We start from the raw sequence: 21,041 nt of genomic DNA on the forward strand, positions 1-21,041 counted from the left end.
ACATGTGACGACACTGAGGTCATGTGTAGCTTTTACATCTTCTCAGTGCACTGCTGCTAATCGCAGGATGGAAAACTTTTCTTTTACTGTTCTTAACTGAAATCAACAAAATATGCATCTAATGAATATGGCCAACGTAAAGAGGTTTTCCAAGAATACATGTTTTAAGTGATTAGGCCTGCAAAGGTTTAACATAAGCTATATAGTTTACTCGCCCACAGCTACTCCAGTGCTGCCTCCTAGTTGACAGGCTGCAGCATTGATGCCACAACTGCAGAACACGTGACACCTGCAGCCAATCACTGGGCTGAGCGGTGATGCAGAAGAAGTGGGTACACAACTGGTGAGTACAATGAATAGCTGCAGGGGGTCAAATTTGCTATATTTGTGATGTCATTGTTGCAGCCTGTCAACAAAAAACGGGAAGAGTGGTGAAGAGACAATTCTGGAGCAGCGATGGGGCAGTAAAACTTAGCTTGAGGTTTATAACCTTTACACGCCTTATATAAAAACCCCTTTTATCAGACTACCATTCATAAACCTATTAGAGCCTATTATGAAAGAAAAATAACCCTCTAAACAACAATCCACAATTTCAGCAAATTAAGGTTACTAATGCAGGATATAATTGTCTCTTAAAGAGCAAATGATGCATCAGTTAGGATAGACAGTTTATGCCATGTGTCCTACAACCACAATCCGTGGGGATAGACTTATGTCACGTGTCCTACAACCACAAACCGTGAGGATAGACTTATGTCACTTGTCCTACAACCACAATCCGTGAGGATAGACTTATGTCACGTGTCCTACAACCACAATCAGTGAGGATAGACGGCTTATGTCAAGTGTCCTACAACCACAATCAATGAGGATAGGCGGCTTAAGTCACGTGTCTTACAGCCACAATCAGTGAGGATAGACGGCTTATGTCACGTGTCCTTCAGTCACAATCAGTGAGGATAGATGGCTTATGTCACATGTCCTACAACCACAATCAGTGAGCATAGACAGTGTATGTCACGTGTCCTACAACCACAATCAATGAGGATAGACAGTGTATGTCACGTGTCCTACAACCACAATCAATGAGGATAGACTGTTTATGTCATGTGTCCTACAGCCACAATCAGTGAGGATAGACGGCTTATGTCACGTATCCTTCAGTCACAATCAGTGAGGATAGACGGCTTATGTCATATGTCCTACAACCACAATCAGTGAGCATAGACAGTGTATGTCACGTGTCCTACAACCACAATCAATGAGGATAGACAGTGTATGTCACGTGTCCTACAACCACAATCAATGAGGATAGACGGCTTATGTCATGTGTCCTTCAGTCACAATCAATGAGAATAGACTGTTTATGTCAAGTATCCTTCAGTCACAATCAGTGAGGATAGACGGCTTATGTCACATGTCCTACAACCACAATCAGTGAGCATAGACAGTGTATGTCACGTGTCCTACAACCACAATCAATGAGGATAGACGGCTTATGTCATGTGTCCTTCAGTCACAATCAATGAGAATAGACTGTGTATGTCACGTGTTCTACAACCACAATCAATGAGGATAGACAGCTTATGTCACGTGTCCTACAACCACAATCAATGAGGATAGACTGCTTAGGTCACGTGTCCTACAGCCACAATCAGTGAGGATAGACGGCTTATGTCACGTATCCTACAGCCACAATCAGTGAGAATAGATGGCTTATGTCATGTGTCCTTCAGTCACAATCAGTGAGCATAGACAGCGTATGTCACGTATCCTACAACCAAAATCAATGAGGATAGACGGCTTATGTCACGTGTCCTACAACCACAAGCAATGAGGATAGACTGCTTATGTCACATGTCCTACAAGAACAATCAGTGAGGATAGATGGCTTATGTCACATGTCCTACAGCCACAAACTGCTCAAAAGGTAAAGTGGGATGAACACTATCTATACTATCTAGTACTCAAAATAAAATTAATAGAGGAATGGGTAATTACCATCCATTGGAAGCTTTGCTGTGGACATTGGCTCCCATGCCAATAAGTTGCTCTACCTGGCTCAAAAAGCCTCGACCAGCAGCCACCATTAATGGTGAAGCGCTTGTTTCACTGTGTCTGTAGTCGACTAGTAAATAAGAAAAAACAGTCTGATGCTTAATATATAAATATATATGATGCAAACAAATTAATATGTAGTCAAAAAAAAATGTTTTCAGCAGAATCTTATAACATCATATAATAGGCACAAATTAATGCAAATTAGGAATAGCGGGGCCTAGAAGCCAGTGACCTTTCCCTAGGTTAAGCCAAACTGTATAGAGCTTTATGCCAAAGTTTATATAATGCTTATGGTCAAACTTGTGGGAAGGGAACAGTAGGGAGATTAGAAAACAAAATCCATTCCCATTCTCATGTAAGACATCACAAATGTCCACAATGGAGGATGCTCAACAGGCAAAAGAAAAAAATGCATTAGATAGACCTAGAAATATTACTACTAGTAAAGAAGATATGAACTTACCACTGACATTTTCTGTCAATATTAATTGCAACAGTTGTGCAAAGGCATCTAGGTCTCTATGGAGCCAAATATCAGAGAGACACAAGTCCATTTCCTTTATCAGCCACGGCTCTAAACAATTCACATCCTTCTCAGTCTTAATGGAAAGCGATAGAGAGCAGAAGTCAAAGTTAGCAAGCTGCTACAGGGACTGTATGTCTTCCGTCATATATTTTATTGTCAAGCATATTTTATTATACATCAGAATCAAAGCAGACTATTCTGCTTTATGTATAGGCAGCAGATTATAGTCAGAATCACTCTATTAGCCAAAACTGCACAGAAATGTTATTTGGTTAATAGGAGCATTCAAAGAATACAAAGGAGAGTTGATGAGTTTGGTGCTGGTGTAGTCATGACGAGAGCACCCCCATGCTTTACTCAGTGTCTGATGGGCTGTCATATATGCAGATCCATAGCTGATGACCATCAATAACAGGTGAGATATACAGGGAGAAGTTCTTCTCATGAATACACCAGACTTATTCATTATATTCCCAGTGTATGCCTTTAGCACTCTTAGTTATCAAACAAAACGGTCCCCATACTATGCTATGCTTACATAGAGCAGCATGGTCTGATGACAGCTTTAAGACTAGCTCAAAATGTGGCATATATGAGTTATCAAAATATTAAAGTTAGGAGCAAAGAATACCCCTTATATTCTAACCATCAGTTTCAAGAAAAAAATTTACAAAACTACTACCTAGTTTTATTTCGGCTGCCTAAGTAAGTAACTCCACCTTACCAGCTGACTGAATACAGTGTCCCCTCCGTCATCCAGCAGATCATAATCCACTGCGATGCTGGTAATGCTCCTCTGCCTTTGGGTGTCGCTCTTTACGCTGTTCTCTTTTGCCGAGTGCCATTCAGACAGAGTTGTCTTTTGTTTTTCCTCTGTGACAAAGACATTATTATAGAGAAAACACATGTAATGTAGATGTATGGTTATCCAGATCTAGATGTTCTCCTATTTACCTACGAAATTTAGTGTGCATTAGCTCAGGACTGAATCTGGTGCTCAGTTCCTTATACCTTACACAAAGTGTCTCATCCCCACTTTTAAGATGAAGGTTTAGTTTTACACCCAAAGACATTATTTTGGATATAATATCTGCACCTTTAAAGCATGTATTAGCTTTTTGTTTTATTTCCAATCTTTTCATGTTGCTCTGTCTTCTTACTTTCAGGATGACTCCTTAGAAACATTCAGAAATTCCCTCCCCAAGTGCACACACGTTGTGTGTTTTCTGCACCAAATCTGCTGATAACTTTTCTCTGGCAGATTAGCTGCGTCAAAAACATGCGTATTTGCTGCGTATTTTGGTGCGTATTTTTGACTCATTAGGGCATGTGTACACACGTTAGTGAAAAAAACGCTGCAAATAAGAAGCAAAACACAATGTGCGTGCACTTACCTCACACCTCTCAGCTGTAATGCCTCCTTAGTTTTCCCCTTCTTCCTTCCTGCTACTAAAATGATTTTTCTCAGTCACTGCAGCCTGCTGTGACCCCCGGAGGATGTAGCTGCAGGATCAATCACTACACCAGTCCATGTACTTGGGAACTTGTATTTTCTAGTTGTATTTTTTTAACTTTCTACTAATTTTTATATACAAAATGAGTATACCATGCAGTAATTCACTACGTATAATGAGTATCAGTACTTACCACACTGCTTCTCTTTCTTGTATTTCAGCATGTCCTTATTTCTGTAGCCCATAGTTCTTAAAATATCCTCTAAAAACAATTCTTTTACTTCAAAGGGTCGTCCTTGTACTTCAGGTGACAGAAACATAACAATATTAATCAGGTGAAAACCATAAGCACTTAGAAATAAAATTAGTAAGCATTTGCCTTAAGGACAGATTCGACTCCACTCTCCCCCCCTCCCACCACACGTCCATGGCTGAGTACATGAGCCTATGCATTGGGGGGAAAAAAAATAACTGACTGTTCCTTATCTTATAGCTGTTGTGGGGAAACCATGGTCCCATTAATGAGAATAAGGCCTATGCATGATACCTGCAGAGCATCAGATGGCAACTCTGCCACAATCCTGCCCAGTCTGCAGTTGCATCTCTCACTATTCGATGTCAGACCCGACAGGAGAGTATAAATATCCCGAATCTCCGCCATGGTCAAATAATTAGGCAAGACTCTAAGAAGCATACTACCAGCACTCTACAACCCCTGGCAAAAATGATGGAATCACTGGGCTAGGAGGATGTTCATTCAGTTGATTAATGTTGTTGAAAAAAAGCAGATCACAGACATGGCACAAAACTAAAGTCATTTCAAATGGCAACTTTAGGGCTTTAAGAAACACTAAAAGAAATCAAGATTAAAAATGTGGTACTCCGTAAGGGTAATTTTTTTCAGACCAAGCAGAGGGAAAAAATTATGGAATCACTCAATTCTGAGAAAAAAATTATGGAATCACCCTGTAAATTTTCATTTCCAAAACTAACACCTGCATCAAATTAGATCTGCTCGTTAGTCTGCATCTAAAAAGGAGTGATCACACCTTGGAGAGCTGTTGCACCAAGTGGACTGAGGATTATTAAACTCTTAAAAGAAGGTAAATCATCACGCAATGTTGCAAAAGATGTTTATTGTTCATAGTCAGCTGTGTCTAAAATCTGGACCAAATACAAACAACATGGAAAGGTTGTTAAAGGCAAACATACTGGTAGACCAAGGAAGACATCAAAGAGTCAAGACCGGAAACTTAAAGCAATATGTCTCCAAAATAGGAAATGCACAACAAAACAAATGAGGAACAAATGGGAGGAAACTGAAGTCAATGTCTGTGACCGAACTGTAAGAAACCGCCTAAAGGAAATGGGATTTACATACAGAAAAGCTAAACATAAGCCATCATTAACACCTAAACAGAAAAAACAAGGTTACAATGGGCTAAGGAAAAGCAATCATGGACTGTGGATGACGGGATGAAAGTCATATTCAGTGATGAATCGCGAATCTGCATTGGGCAAGGTGATGATGCTGGAACTTTTGTTTGGTGCCGTTCCAATGAGATTTATAAAGATGACTGCATGAAGAGAACATGCAAATTTCCACAGTCATTGATGATATGGGGCTGCATGTTAGGTAAAGGCACTGGGGAGATGGCTGTCATTACATCTTCAATAAATGCCCAAGTTTACGTTGATATTTTGGACAGTTTTCTTATCCCATCAATTGAAAGGATGTTTGGGGATGATGACATCATTTTTTCAAGATGATAATGCATCCTGCCATAGAGCAAAAACTGTGAAAACATTCCTTGAAAGACACATAAGGTCAATGTCATGGCCTGCAAATATGTAAAGAGAGGAGAGAACAAGGCGCAATGGGTGACTCAGTATTGCAATTGTTAGAGGGGTGTGAGGATGGCTACTAACCTTATGAAGTTGTGCACCTCTGCACAACCCCAGTGTAAAGCTCCACAAGCTCCGCTCTGTTGGTGGCTGTCATCTATTTCCAGCGGCGTTCACAGATCCTGATCTCTCGGTGGTGGATCACGTGGTCAGGTTAGTTGCATGTAACGCCGAGATGGACGCTGATTGTAATTTTATACTTTATATTTATGCATTGTTTTATGTTGTATGTAAAAATTATTATTATTTTTTTATATAATCTAAAATATAGGGTGGTAGATGACAATATATCCTATGAAGTATTAAGATTATAGGATTCACAAGTTGTTGTTTTTTTACAGCGAATCCTTTTTATAAGAACCCTATATGCTTCATTAGGCATTATTTTATAACAATCCTTTTTACTCTATTGAGCATATATGAACTCAAGGGGTTAATATAGAGGTATTACTCTGTATCTGGCCCCGCCCCTTTTAAGTAATTGTATACCTAGTCAAATGTATATAAGGATCAATTGTTTGCTGCTTGTCACACCTGATGAAGGTGGCTGTGTCCACCGAAACGCGTTGTGTGTATATTAATAAATCAGTCCTTTTAATATTTTTGCCCTGTTATTGGTGCTCTGGTACCGCTATTCATATCCATTTATGGCCTGCAAATAGTCCGGATCTCAATCCAATTGAAAATCTTTGGTGGAAGTTGAAGAAAATGGTCCATGACAAGGCTCCAACCTGCAAGGCTGATCTGGCAACAGCAATCAGAGAAAGCTGGAGCCAGATTGATGAAGAGTACTGTTTGTCACTCATTAAGTCCATGCCTCAGAGACTGGAAGCTGTTATTAAAGATAGAGGTGGTGCAACAAAATACTAGTGATGTATTGGAGTGTTCTTTTGTGTGTTTGTTTTTCATGATTCCATAATTTTTTCCTCAGAATTGGCTCTGCTTGGCTTGAAACAAATTACCCTTACTGAGTACCACATTTTTAATCTTGATTTCTTTTAGTGTTTCTTACAAGCCCTAAAGTTGCCATTTGAAATGACTTTAGTTTTGTGCCATGTCTGTGATCTGCTTTTTTTCAACAACATTAAACAACTGAATGAACATCCGCCGAGCCCAGTGATTCCATAATTTTTGCCAGGGGTTGTATATACTTTTCATTCTATCAGCTAAAAAGTGTCTAGATTTGGATTTTACAATCCAAATATCAGGTACAGGTGCAGACATATTATACAGCTGATTCTGAATACATAAAAGATACAACCAAGTATTTGACAGAGCTGCTGTCCATCTTCACATTCCCCCTTTTCTTTACTGTATGGGATATCACAAGTGTAAAAGTGCTCCAGAAATCCCCAACAAAGAGGTCAGTCCCCAGCTTCAACCCAGCAGCACTGTCCACAGCGTTCCACATGTACCCAACAAGCTTACAACATTAGAAGCAAAATTTTCAGTGCATGATGAAGGCTTTACTTCTGCCATCTACAATACTTGGGGTACAATGACAGCTGTATTTACTAAGACTTTGCAATGTGACCATTAGCAAGAATGAAGTCTTCCCATAAGTAAAATTTCCACTTATAAAACAAGGACTCTTGTATCCCATAAAAATGAAAATGTACAGGCTATTTTGTTAAGAAAAGAAATTGGAAATCAAACGAGATCAAAAATGTTTTAATGCAATGTGATGGCGCAGGTGATGCCTTAGACAGTCATAGCAGAGAACATAAAACTTCTCTAAGTTTCAAGAAATTGCCAAGTAGAGAAAAATAAAATGCTAACATAAAATGCAGGAAGACCGTAATTAGCATAAAGGATAGAGATCTCAGAAATGAATTCATATAGCTAAAAATCAAAGACCAGATTATCAGGATTATTTGGACATTAGTAATTTGAATTACAAGGTTCCATTTGGAAAGCTACTTACTGTACAAGACAGGACACCCTCCAAAGTATCTAAAGAACAAGTTTACGTCCAATGCGGCACTGGAGAGAATAAGTTTCAAAGTTGGATGTTTCTGAATTAAATCTCGGAGTTTAGTTAGCAGGAAGTCGCTGAACCGATCACGTTCATGAACTTCATCCTATTACATGAAATGAAATTGAAAACAGCTCAGCAGCCCAATCAAAATAAAGACATGATGTGGAAATTGCAATAAAGTTCTCACATTGTGTCAGCTCTCTCAATTAGACTGGTGAAAAAGTAGTACCATCTCTGCATTTTCTATGGTGAGTCCGGTTGATTCTGACAGTCCGCTCCTCACTCCTGCAGCTGCTTACTTTGCAATGATGTTTTAAAACGTCAGTACAAAGTAAAATGCGGACCTCGGCTTCTTTCTCTGCAATGATGTCTTAGAATGTCACTGCAGAGTAAAATGCGGACCACCAGACAGTTAAAGTCTATGTCCAGTTAAGAAGCAGTTAAAGAAGTTCTCCAATTTAATAAATCGCTAGGATAAGTCAGGAGTTTAAGCTGAGTGAGTGTCCCACTTCTGAGATCTCCACTGATAATTAAAATCAAGGGGCCACAACACCAGCAAAGTGACTGTTTTTGTTGCCCAGAGGTGCCTGTCCACTGCTGTACAGGGGAACTGCAGCTCAAATGTATTTTAGTGAATGTGACCAGATATAGTTTCCTGCAAAGTGCTAACTTCTCCCTGTTCTCAGGATTGGTGAGGGCCCTAGAGGTCAGACCACCACCAAAGTGAAGGCATGTCCTAGCAATAAGTCATCATTACTCTAAAATAATAATACCCCTTTGAACATATTTTATGCAAAGTTAAAAGATTACATATTTGTCTTATTTTAAAGGGACTATCTAAGCTATAATTAAAGGGATTATCCACTACTAGGACAACCTCTTCTCAATCTGAATGTTTGCTTCCATAAAAATAAATACACTTAGACTCACTTCCCACGTTGGCACCGTTCCACCGGTGTTGGTGCTCGCATACCCAGGGCTCATGTGCGTTTTTATGACACATGAGCCCTATGTCCAACCGCTCACTTTCTCTTGATTACTAATACACCCAAAGGCGGGGACAGTGACACCCGCGCCGACTGGTCACATGGCTAACGTGTTATAACAACTGCATGTGATCCCCAGGAACGTGACTGCCGACACCAATGGAACAGGGCCGGCACTGAAGGGGAGTAGGAGCGTGTTTATATTATCGGAGGTAAACATTCAGATCCATTCAGATCAAGAAGGCGTTGTTCAAGTAGTGGACAAAACCTTTAATTTATTAAATCACCAGTATTAATGCCATTTCTTTATATGATTTTTGCAATGCAGTCACCTGACCGGTCCCCCACTGACCCCAACTTGTTTCTCCAAATGAAATGTCACATATACTACTGCCCTGAAGGTAACATCACAGGGGAAGAGACCAGAAGGCTACAGGAGGTGTCCAGGAGCAGAGCCAGACCCAGAGGTGAGGGAGTGGAGATTCAGAGATACAGAAGAAATTAAGAATTTTGGAAAATTTTATTTTTGTGCAATTAATTAAGCAATCAATTTTTCCACGAGGCAGCAAAAATATACATCTTCATGAAAAATTACAGAAAAGAAGGCACCTGTATATACGTATAATCATCTATGATTAATATATCTATCAAATAAAGTATTACCGTATATTCCGGCGTATAAGACGACTTTTGAAGACTGAAAAATCTTCTGTCTAGTCTGGGGTCGTCTTATACGCCGGTAATGCTTTTGAACTTTCAGAAATTGACATGCGGGGATACTCTGGGGGTGTTAATAAGCTGCCGTGGCCGTATCCCTGCCATGTCGGAGTTAATATAAGGTGGAGGGAGTTAAAATACGGCGGCGGTAGGTCCAGACAGTCAGCGCTTCTGTGCTGAAACTGACACATCGCTGCGTATTCCCAGCTCCGGACACAGCGCAGGGCTTCTGTGCCGACAGCTTTCACTTGTCACAGAAGCGCTGCGCTGTGTCCGGAGCAGGGAAGTTCGCATTGCTTCTGTGACAATATATGAAAAGCCGGCAATTCAGCAGCGGCATAAGCCGGCACCCGACAATTTAGAATAGAAAGAATAGAGCTTCACACATAGATTAGATAGATAGAAACATGTCAGTCACATATATATGAAGTACAGTGACAGTGCTGGTTACTGTACTTGTCATCTAGTGTTAAAATAACGGATTTATTTAAAAAAAAATTGGCGTGGGGTTCCCCTTAATTTTAGTCTCTAGCGGAGGTTAAGCAGATGGCTGGGGCAGATGTTTGAAGCCTGGGAAGGGGGTAATACCCACGGAGCTTCCCAGACTACTAATATCAGCCCCCAGCTGAATACCTAGCCTTTACTAGCTATTAAAATGGGGGATCCCAAAAAAATGACGTGGGGTCCCCCCTATTTTAATAGCTAGCAAAGGCTAGGCAGACAGCTGGAGGCTGATATTAATAGCCCAGGAAGGGTGCCATGAATATTGGCCCCCTCCCAGGCTAGAAACACCAGCCGTCAGCCGCCCCAGAAATGGCGCATCCATAGGATGCGCCAATTCTGGCACTTAGCCTCGCTCTTCCCACTGCCCTGTAGCGGTGGCAGTGGGGTAATAGGGCTGGGGTTGATGTCAGCTTATAATGCCAGCTGACATCAAGCCCAGGTTAGTAATGGAGAGGCGTCTATAAGACACCCCCATTACTAACCCCATAGTAAAAGTTAAAAAAAACACAAACACCCAGAATAAAGTCCTTTAATTGAAATAAACACACAATTCTTTATTGTTCTAAATTAAACCATACTTACCATCACGCCCTGCAATAAAAGTAAAATAATAAAGCAACCTCATCCTTACCTTTCCATGGTTCCCAGGACAGCTTCAGCTCTGCTACATCGAGATGACAGGCTGGACCGCAGCAGAACGCTGCCATCCAGCCTCTCATCCCGCAGACACTGAGAAGCGCAGGCATGCTTGCGCTCCTCAGTGTCTCGCTGTGACGGCATCCAGATGAGCCGACAATGAACTCAGCTCACCTCCTGGACGTCCGTCACTGACAGCGTGGGAAACTTCTACTGAGCATGCGGGGAGCAGGAGAATTTTCCCACGCTGTCAGTGACGTGCATGAGGTGAGCCGAGTTCATTGGACATGATCTCGGCTCATCTGGATGCCGTCACAGTCAGACACTGAGGAGCACAAGCATGCCTGCGCTTCTCAGTGTCTGCCGCATGGCAAGCTGAACGGCAGCGTTCTGCTGCGGTGCAGCCTGTCATGTGAATGTAGCAGAGCTGGACCGGTCCTGGGAACCATGGAAAGGTAAGGATGAGGTTGCTTTATTATTTTACTTTTATTGCAGGAGATCGTTGGCTTCAGCTGGAATGGGCGTGACTGTAAGTATGGTTTAATTTAGAACATTAAAAAATTGTGTCTTTATTTCAATTAAAGGACTTTATTCTGGGTGTTTGTGTTTTTTTTAATTACTTTACTAGAAATTCATGGCGGTCATGTCTAATATTGGCGTGACCCCATGAATTTCGGGCTTAGGGCCAGCTGATAATGCCAAGCTGGCCCTAACCCCTTTATTACCCAGTGAGCCACCGCACCAGGGCCCTGGATGAGTTGGGTACAGCGCCAGAAGATGGCGCTTCTATGAACGCGCCATTTTCCGGGGTGGCTGCGGACTGCAATTTGCAGCGGGGGGGGGCCAGAAAGCTTGGGCCTCCCTGCGCTGCAGATTCCAGCCCCCAGCTGCCTAGTTGTACCTGGCTGGACACAAAAATAGGGCGAAGCCCCACGTCTTTTTTTTTTTAATTATTTCATGAAATAATTTAAAAAAAAAGGGCTTCCCTATATTGTTGTGTCCGGCCAGGTACAAATAGGCAGCTGGTGGTTGGGGGCAGCCCGTTCCTGGCTGGACACAAAAATATGGCGAAGCCCACGTCAACATTTTTGGGAAAAATTAATTACAAAATTAATAATAATTTAGGGACTGCATCTTTATTAACCCCTCAATTGTCATTTAGTGTTAAAATAAAGGATTTTTTAAAAAGAAAATTGGCGTGGGATCCACCATCATTATAGTCTCTAGCGGAGGTTAAGCAGACGGCTGGGGCAGATGATTGAAGTCTGGGAAGGGGGTAATACCCACGGAGCTTCCCAGGCTACTAATATCAGCCCCCAGCTGAATACCTAGCCTTTACTAGCTATTAGAATGGGGGACCCCCCCAAAAAATGACGTGGGGTCCCCCCTATTTTAATATGTTTATGAGTGACAGTTTTCCTGCTATATACCTGCATGTCATAAGAATTTAAATTAAAAAAGGACCATGTTAAATTCAAATCTGTTTTTTTTTTATTTTTACCGGTGTTTGGTATGCGTTGGAAAAGGGGTAGTCTTATACGGTGAATATATCCTAAACTCTATATTTTAACAGGAAAGTAGGGGGGTCGTCTTATACACCAGGTCGTCTTATACGCCGGAATATACGGTAAATAAAACTCTGAATCACATGCATAAATCATACCAGCAACTGTAATGCTTACATAACATGGGAACATAACTGTGTCCTGCTTATAATGTTGCTGCACTAAGGAACAACCAAAAAATCACTGCACCTGAATTTACAGGGCAAAACGAGAGCAATAAACCATACTGATAAAAACTGTCATGTGACACTAGCCACATTTTAATTATTAGATCGATGGCGATGGATTTGATTGTGGCAGGAACATCAATCATCACTTCATGAGACAAAACAAAAATATAAAGGCTTCATTTACAATACACTGCATGATCCCAACCACATCAGTTCACCATTTACAAGCTCCTAGTTTGTAAGCTACAGCAGATCTGACGTCCATCTGCTTTACAGGTAATTATCGCTGTAAATATGGATTGGATTTTTATTTACAATGCTTATTTCTTTAACCTAATGAGAAAACTCCAGAGCTGCCGCTTTATAGAGTGCTTTTATCATTTAGGAAACAGGAGCAATATAACATTACTATGGTTTTGTGTGTTAACCACTTCAAGAACGGGCACATTTTAGTTTTTTCTTAAGTGTGGTTTTTAAAGAGCGGTAAATTATTTTCTCGTTTGGATATTTAAATCATCTTTACATCTTTTTTTTGTGAAACATGGGGCATAGTTCTTAATGACGCTGTCATATTCTCTTTTTTTTTTTTTTTTTTTTTTTTTTATACTTATAGCGGACAGTATTGGTGGTAAAACATGGAAAATACGTGTCTGTTTTTCCAATTTTTTTTTCTGACCACAAAAGACTACTAAAATACATTCATAAAGTTTCCCCTGTCTGTAACAATTATTTTTATATATCATAAACTGGGCAGGGCTAGTACAGTGATCTGGATTTGCAGCATTTTTTTTTTTTTTTTACTTGCATTTTATTTAATCATTTTTTATTTATGTATTTTTCATTTAGTTCACATATTGTGCCCCACATAAGGTCAAAAAGGCCTTTAGGAGGCATTTCAATAAATATTTTTTTTCTTATTTACCCTGTAACTGGGGTTAGTACATTAGCCCCAGTTATAGTAGAAATGCAGCCTCCTGGCTGCTTATCAGAGCCGACTGGGTCTCCTAGGACCCAGCAGCTTCTACGCCCTCCTTACACCCAACAAACAAATGACCTGACCACTGGTTCCTGAGGAAGAAATGCAGTTAGTGCTGTGTATACACTGATATGAAAGGTATAGTCGGTAATAAATAGTGATGAGCGAGCATGCTCGCCACTGCTCGGTACTCGCCCGAGCATCTCAGTACTCGAGATGCTCGGAGCTCGTCGAGTACTTTCGAGATGCTCGGGCGGGTGCTCGGGTCCCAGTGCTGCATGTTTGGCGCTATTTAGAGCACCAATCATGCAGGGATTGTCTGCCACTCACTGTAATGTCACAGCCATGGTGGTTGTGGCATTACAGTGATTGCCCAAATCGATGGGAACAGTGCTCACAGTGAAACATGAAAAGCCGGCAATTCATCAGCGGCATACACCAGTACCCGACAATTTAGAACAGAAAGAATAGAGCATCACACATAGATTAGATAGATAGAAACATGTCAGTCACATATATAATAAGTAGAGTGACAGTGTTGGTTACTGTACTTGTCATTTAGCGTTAAAATAAAGGATTCATTAAAAAAAAAATTGGCGTAGGGTTCCCCGTAATTTTAGTATCTAGCGGAGGTTAAGCAGACGGCTGGGGCAGATGTTTGAAGCCTGGGAAGGGGGTAATACCCACGGAGCTTCCCAGGCTACTAATATCAGCCCCCAGCTGAATACCTAGCCTTTACCAGCTACTAAAATGGGGGACCCCCCAAAAAAATGACGTGGGGTCTCCCCTATTTTAATAGCTAGCAAAGGCTAGGCAGACAGCTGGGGGCTGATATTAATAGCCCAGGAACGATGCCATGAATATTGGCCCCCTCCCAGGCTAGAAACAACAGCCGTCAGCCGCCCCAGAAATGGTGCATCCATAGGATGCGCCAATTCTGGCACTTAGCCTCGCTCTTCCCACTGCCCTGTAGCGGTGGTAGTGGGGTAATAGGGCTGGGGTTGATGTCAGCTGGCATTATAAGCTGACATCAAGCCCAGGTTAGTAATGGAGAGGCGTCTATAAGACACCCCCATTACTAACCCCATAGTCAAAGTTAAAAAAAAAACAAACACAAAACACCCAGAATAAAGTCCTTTAATTGAAATAAACACACAATTCTTTAATGTTCTAAATTAAACCATACTTACCATCACGCCCATTCCAGCTGAAGCCAATGTTTTCTGCAATAAAAGTAAAATAATAAACCAACCTCATCCTTACCTTTCCATGGTTCCCAGGACAGCTCCAGCTCTGCTACATTCACATGACAGGCTGGATCGCAGCAGAAAGCTGCCATCCAGCTTGCCATGCCGCAGACACTGAGAAGCGCAGGCATGCTTGCGCTCCTCAGTGTCTCGCTGTGACGTCATCCAGATGAGCCGAGTTCATGTCCAATGAACTCAGCTCACCTCATGCACGTCACTGACAGTGTGTGAGAATTCTCCTGCGCATGCGGTGCCGGCCCTGGGAACCATGGAAAGGTAAGGATGAGGTTGGTTTATTATTTTATATTTATTGCAGGAGATCGTTGGCTTCAGCTAGAATGGGCGTGATGGTAAGTATGGTTTAATTTAGAACATTAAAGAATTGTGAGTTTATTTCAATTAAAGGACTTTATTCTAGGTGTTTGTGGATTTTTTTAACTTTGACTATGGGGTTAGTAATGGGGGTGTCTTATAGACGCCTCTCCATTACTAACCTGGGCTTGATTTCAGCTGGCATTATAAGCTGACATCAACCCCAGCCCTATTACCCCACTGCCACCGCTACAGGGTAGTGGGAAGAGCAAGGCTAAGCGCCAGAATTGGCGCATCCTATGGATGCGCCATTTCTGGGGCAGCTGACGGCTGGTGTTTCCAGCCTGGGAGGGGGCCAATATTCATGGCACCCTTCCTGGGCTATTAATATCAGCCCCCAGCTGTCAGCCTAGCCTTTGCTAGCTATTAAAATAGGGGGGACCCCACGTCTTTTTTTTGGGGGGTCCCCCATTTTAATAGCTAGTAAAGGCTAGGTATTCAGCTGGGGGCTGATATTAGTAGCCTGGGAAGCTCCGTGGGTATTACCCCCTTCCCAGGCTTCAAACATCTGCCCCAGCTGTCTGCTTAACCTCCGCTAGAGACTAAAATTACGGGGAACCACACGCCAATTTTTTTTTTAATAAATGAATTGCCGGACGGCTTTTTTAAAGAGACAAAAACACTATTATTTTTTTTTAATAAATCCTTTATTTTAACACTAAATGACAAGTACAGTAACCAACACTGTCACTGTACTTCTTTTATATGTGACTGACATGTTTCTATCTATCTAATCTATGCATGATGCTCTATTCTTTCTGTTCTAAATTGTCGGGTACCGGTGTATGCCGCTGATGAATTGCCGGCCGGCTTTTTTTAAAGAGATGGGTGCATGAAAATCGGAGGGCACTAGTGTGTTCCAATTGCCCTGCTATGTTTTTCATGCACCCTCCTATATACCCTGCCTGCCTGTCGGCCTATATATTCTGCCTGCCTGACGTTTAATTTAGCACCGTTCCCATCGATTTGGGCAATTTTTGACCTTCTGCAGACCGTCGGGGGGGACCGCCAGAAATATGGTCGAGTTTCCCATAGACTTACATTGGGCTCGTTGCTCGGGTCGAGCACCCGAGTATTCCAATGTGCTCGACCCGAGCTTCGAGCACCCGAGCATTTTAGTGCTCGCTCATCACTAGTAATAAACCATCTGTGCCGCCTTCTCTATGGGAAGTCTGGCTGTCTCTGGCAGGTCGGTCCCCGCTTCTGCAGCTGCATGATCGTGTGCAGTGCACTGCAATGCAGCAACATATGGGAACGTCACTGCAGAGTCTAACGCAGACCGCCTGAACATTTATCGTCCATAGGCAGTTCGGAAGTACTTAAAGATCTGCAGAAATAAACAAACTCAATAACCAGGATATCAGATGAGCCCTATAAATCTGCAGCATATATACATTGGGTGCAAATTAAGGACACAGCGAATGCCATAGTTAGGAGAATAAAATATAAAATAAACATAGAGGCCGAAATTATGCTGGCAGATAATAATCTGACTCTGCCAGTAACACGCCTTGATGGGCAATAATAGTAACATGTCAATGTAAGCAAACTATCGTAGGCTTTCTTAAGAATGATTGTGCACAGAATTGTTCATTCTTCGCAGTTTCTATTACCATAAGCAGCACTTATTGAGCTAGTATAGATTACATATTATTTAATTTTTGAGATCAGAGACCAAATGAACCTGATTCACCAGGACTTTCTGTAATATGTACATTAACCGCTTCCCGACCGCCCACTGTAGATAAACGTCCGCGCTGCCTGGGCTCTGTGCAGCGCGGACGTTTAAAAACGGTGGGTGGTCTCGCAGTGCTCAGGACCCCCTGGGTCCTGCAAGCGCTGTGAGAGCGGTGCAGAGCGTTAGCTCTGACAGGGAACATCATCGGGACCTGATTAGATCAGGTCCCAGTGATGTTAACCCTTTGCTGTCTTCTATATGCTGTGATCTATAGTGATCGCGGCATATAGGAGACAGCAGGAGGAGAGGGGGTCGTCCACTTACCTCTCTGACGACCCCTTGATTGCTTTCAGGACCTGGCGTTGCTATGGCAGCTGGAGGTCACATGACCGCCTCCAGCTCTGCCATATATGGTGTCCTTCCTGTCTGACTTCAGCCTGTAGCTGATGCCAGACAAGAGACTGTGAAACAGTCAGTGAAGATCTCATATAATGTAATATATGTCTATTACATTACATGAGATCAGGGATCAGAAAAATAAAAATTAATGTCCCATACAGGGACTAAGTAAAAATGTAAAAAAAAGTAAAAAAAAATGTTTTGAAACTGTTAAAAAAAAAAATACAAAATAAATAAAAATAAATAAATAAAATATTAAACCGATAAATCCATATAGTTATGCAAAAATAAAAAAAGTACACATATTTGGTATTGCCGCGTTCGAAACAACCCGAGCTATAAAACTGTCACACTAATTAACTCCTTATGTGTACACCGTAATAAAAATAAATAAAAAACGGAGCAAAAAACTATGCTTTTTCCTCATATCGCCAAACAAAAAGTGGAAAAGAATGCGATCAAAAAGCAAAATGGAAATAGAAATGGTACCGCTGAAAACGTCATCTTGTTCTGCAAAAATCAAGCCACTATACAGCTCCATCAGCCAAAAAATAAAAAAGTTATACCTCTCAGAATAAAGCAATGCAAAAAAAATATTTTTTCTTTAAAATTGTTTTATTGTGTAAAAGCGCCAAAACATAAAAAAATATACAGTAAGTGTAGTATCGCAGTAAATGTACTGACCCGAAGAATAACGCTGCCTGATCACTTTTACCACACGCAGAACGGCATAAAAAAAAACCTCAAAAAACAATTCCTGAAGTGTTGGTTTTTGTTAATTTTACCTCCCAAAAAAACGGAATAGAAAGCGATCAAAAAATGTCACGTACCCACAAATGGTATCAATAAAAATGTCAACTCGTCCCGCAAAAAACAAGCCATCACATGACTCTGTCGGCCGAAATATGGAAAAATTATAGCTCTCAAAATATGGCGATGCAAAAACTAGATTTTGCAAAAAAAAAGCGTCTCTTAGTGTGTGACAGCTGTCAGTCATAAAAACCCGATATAAATCTGGTATCTCTGTAATCGCACCGACCCGAAGAATAAAGTAATCTAATCAGTTATATCACACTAGGAACGGCGTAAAAAAATAAATAAAACCAATTCTTCACCTGCTACTGATTTGTTTATTATGTCTCCCAAAGATCGCAGTATGGCTCGGCACACATTTATCCTGCGCTCTGCGCTGAGCACTTACGCCAGAGTTTCCATGTAAATCTCTGAAATATGTGATTCAGCCGGAACCCATGACGGAAGATTCCCTGTAATGAGGCAGATATAGGCCACTGTGGATGCCGTCTGGCCTGTGATCCCACGGTGTCATTTGTTTTAGGCGTGCATAAAAGTGCGGTTGGCCACAGTTTTGTGCACTTCTGAAAAAAAGGACACCGCTAAACAGAGGCCAGACGGAGTCCAGAGTAACTCTGCTGCCTCATTACAGTTAATGGATCCCGCAGGGGTTTCATCTGAATTACATCACTTGGAAATTTAGATGGAAACCCCGATGTAAGTGCTCAGCCTAGAGCGCCGGATAAATGTTACGTAAAATGTTCCCAATAAAAGCTTCAACTCAGTCCTCAAAAAAAGCTAGTCCCCACTCAGGTCCGTCATCTGTTAAAAATATAAGGGACTTCCAAGTTACTGGTAGCAGAAAGGCTCTGGAAAAGCAAAATGGCCCTTGCCCCCCAAAAGAAATTCAAAAAATTTTGTGCTCCCAAATCCAAATGCCTATTCTACAATAATTTGTTCTCCAATTGTCAAATAGCACTCCGTCCCCCCCAGATCTCGCCGTATGGCTGAGCGGTACGATACAGCCACATATGGGATATTGGCACTTTTAGAAGAAATTGTGTGACACATTTCGGCACCATTTTTACCCATTGCCCTGTGTGAAAATGTAAAATCTGAGGGTAAAACATTTTTTTGTGGTAAAAATATAATTATGCTTTTTTCACTGCCCAATGGTATAAATTTAAAAATTTAAAAATACTCACTACTTCCCTAGATGAATTCCTTGAGAGGTGTAGTTTACAAAATGGGGTCACTTGTGGGGGTTTCTGCTGTTTGTGCATGTCAGCGACTCTTCAAATGTGACATGGTGTCTGCTGCCTATCCCAGCCAACATAGCGCTCCTTTCTCTTCCGAACCCTGCCGTACACCAAAGCAGTGGTTTTCCCCCACATATGGGGTATCGGCGTGTTCAGGAGAAATTGTACAACAAATTTCATGGTGCAATTTATCCTGTTACCCTTATGATAGTACAAAATTAGGGAAAGGAAAACATTTTTTGTGGGAAAAATGTGAAAATTTTATTTTTATGGCTCAATATTATAAACTTCTGTGAAGCAGCTGGGGGTGCAAGGTGCTCACCACATATCTAGATAAGTTCCCTAAGGGGTCTAGTTTCCAAAATGGTGTCACTTGTATGGGGTTTCCACTGTTTAGGCACATCAGGGGCTCCTCAAATGCAACATGGCGTCCGCTAATTATTCAAACAAATTTTACATTCAAAAAGTCAAATGGCGCTCCTTCCCTTCCGAGCCCTGCCGTGCGCCCAAACAGTGGTTTGCCTCCACATATGGGGTATCGGCGTGTTCAGGAGAAATTGCACAACAAATTTCATGGTGCAATTTATCCTATTACCCTTATGATAATGCAAAATTAAGGGATGAAAAACGTTTTTGCGGGAAAAATGTGAAAATTTTATTTTTACAGCTGATTATTATAAACTTCTGTGAAGCACGTTGGGGTTCAAGGTGCTCACCACACATCTAGATAAGTTCCCTAAGGGGTCTAGTTTCCAAAATGGTGTCACTTGTGGGGGGTTTCCACTGTTTAGGAACATCAGGGGCTCTCCAAACGCAACATGGCGTCTGCTAATTATTCAGACAAATTTTACATTCAGAAAGTCAAATGGTGCTCCTTCCCTTCCAAACCCTGCCGTGCGCCCAAACAGTGGTTTTCCCCCACATATGGGGTATCGGCGTGTTCAGGAGAAATTGCACAACAAATTTAATGGTGCAATTTATCCTATTACCATTATGATAATGGAAAATTAAGGGATGAAAAACGTTTTTGTGGGAAAAATGTGAAAATTTTATTTTTACAGCTCAATATTATAAACTTCTGTGAAGCACCTTGGGGTTCAAGGTGCTCACCACACATCTAGATATGTTCCCTAAGGGGTCTAGTTTCCAAAATGGTGTCACTTGTGGGGGGTTTCCACTGTTTAGTCACATCAGGAGCTCTCCAAACGCAACATGGTATCTGCTAATTATTCAGACAAATTTTACATTCAAAAAGTCTAATGGCGCTCCTTCCTTTCCGAGCCCTGCCGTGCGCCCAAACAGTGGTTTTCCCTCACATATGGGGTATCAGCACGCTCAAGAGAAATTGCACAAAAAATTTTGGGGTCCATTTTTTCCTGTTACCCCTGTGAAAATAAAAAAAATTGGGTCTAAAGTAACATTTTTGTGAAAAAAGTTAAATGTTCATTTTTTTCTTCCACATTCCAAAAATTTCTGTGAAGCACCTGAAGGGTTAATAAAGTTCTTGAATGTGGTTTTGAGCACCTTGAGGGGTGCAGTTTTTAGAACGGTGTCACTTTTGGGTATTTTCTGTCATAAAGACCCCTCAAAGTGACTTCAAATATGATGTGGTCCCTAAAAAAATGTTTTTGTAAATTTTGTTGGAAAAATGAGAAATCGCTGGTCAACTTTTAACCCTTATAGCTCCCTAACAAAAAAAAATTTTGGTTCCAAAATTGTGCTGATGTAAAGTAGACATGTGGGAAATGTTATTTATTAAGTATTTTGTGTGACATATTTCTCTGATTTAAGGGCTTAAAAATTCAAAGTTTGA

General features: G+C 41.3%; 1 protein-coding gene across 4 annotated transcripts in view; it reads right to left on the reverse strand.

The window, feature by feature from the left end:
• The window catches only part of YTHDC2 (YTH N6-methyladenosine RNA binding protein C2), a 131,889-nt gene that overhangs the window by 84,098 nt on the left and 26,750 nt on the right, over nt 1-21,041 (reverse strand). For all 4 annotated transcript variants that reach the window (XM_073677216.1, XM_073677232.1, XM_073677212.1 and 1 more), the window contains 5 exons: nt 7,874-8,030; nt 4,238-4,345; nt 3,315-3,463; nt 2,528-2,663; nt 2,005-2,131 (listed from right to left, as the gene is read on the reverse strand). In XM_073677216.1, coding sequence (XP_073533317.1) covers nt 2,005-2,131; nt 2,528-2,663; nt 3,315-3,463; nt 4,238-4,345; nt 7,874-8,030 — 677 coding nt within the window. The remainder of the gene's footprint in view (nt 1-2,004; nt 2,132-2,527; nt 2,664-3,314; nt 3,464-4,237; nt 4,346-7,873; nt 8,031-21,041) is intronic.

The sequence above is a fragment of the Phyllobates terribilis genome, unplaced genomic scaffold (assembly GCF_046119375.1).
Source record: "Phyllobates terribilis strain yellow unplaced genomic scaffold, ASM4611937v1 Scaffold_1__5_contigs__length_1240528914, whole genome shotgun sequence".
In the NCBI taxonomy this organism is placed as follows: domain Eukaryota; kingdom Metazoa; phylum Chordata; class Amphibia; order Anura; family Dendrobatidae; genus Phyllobates; species Phyllobates terribilis.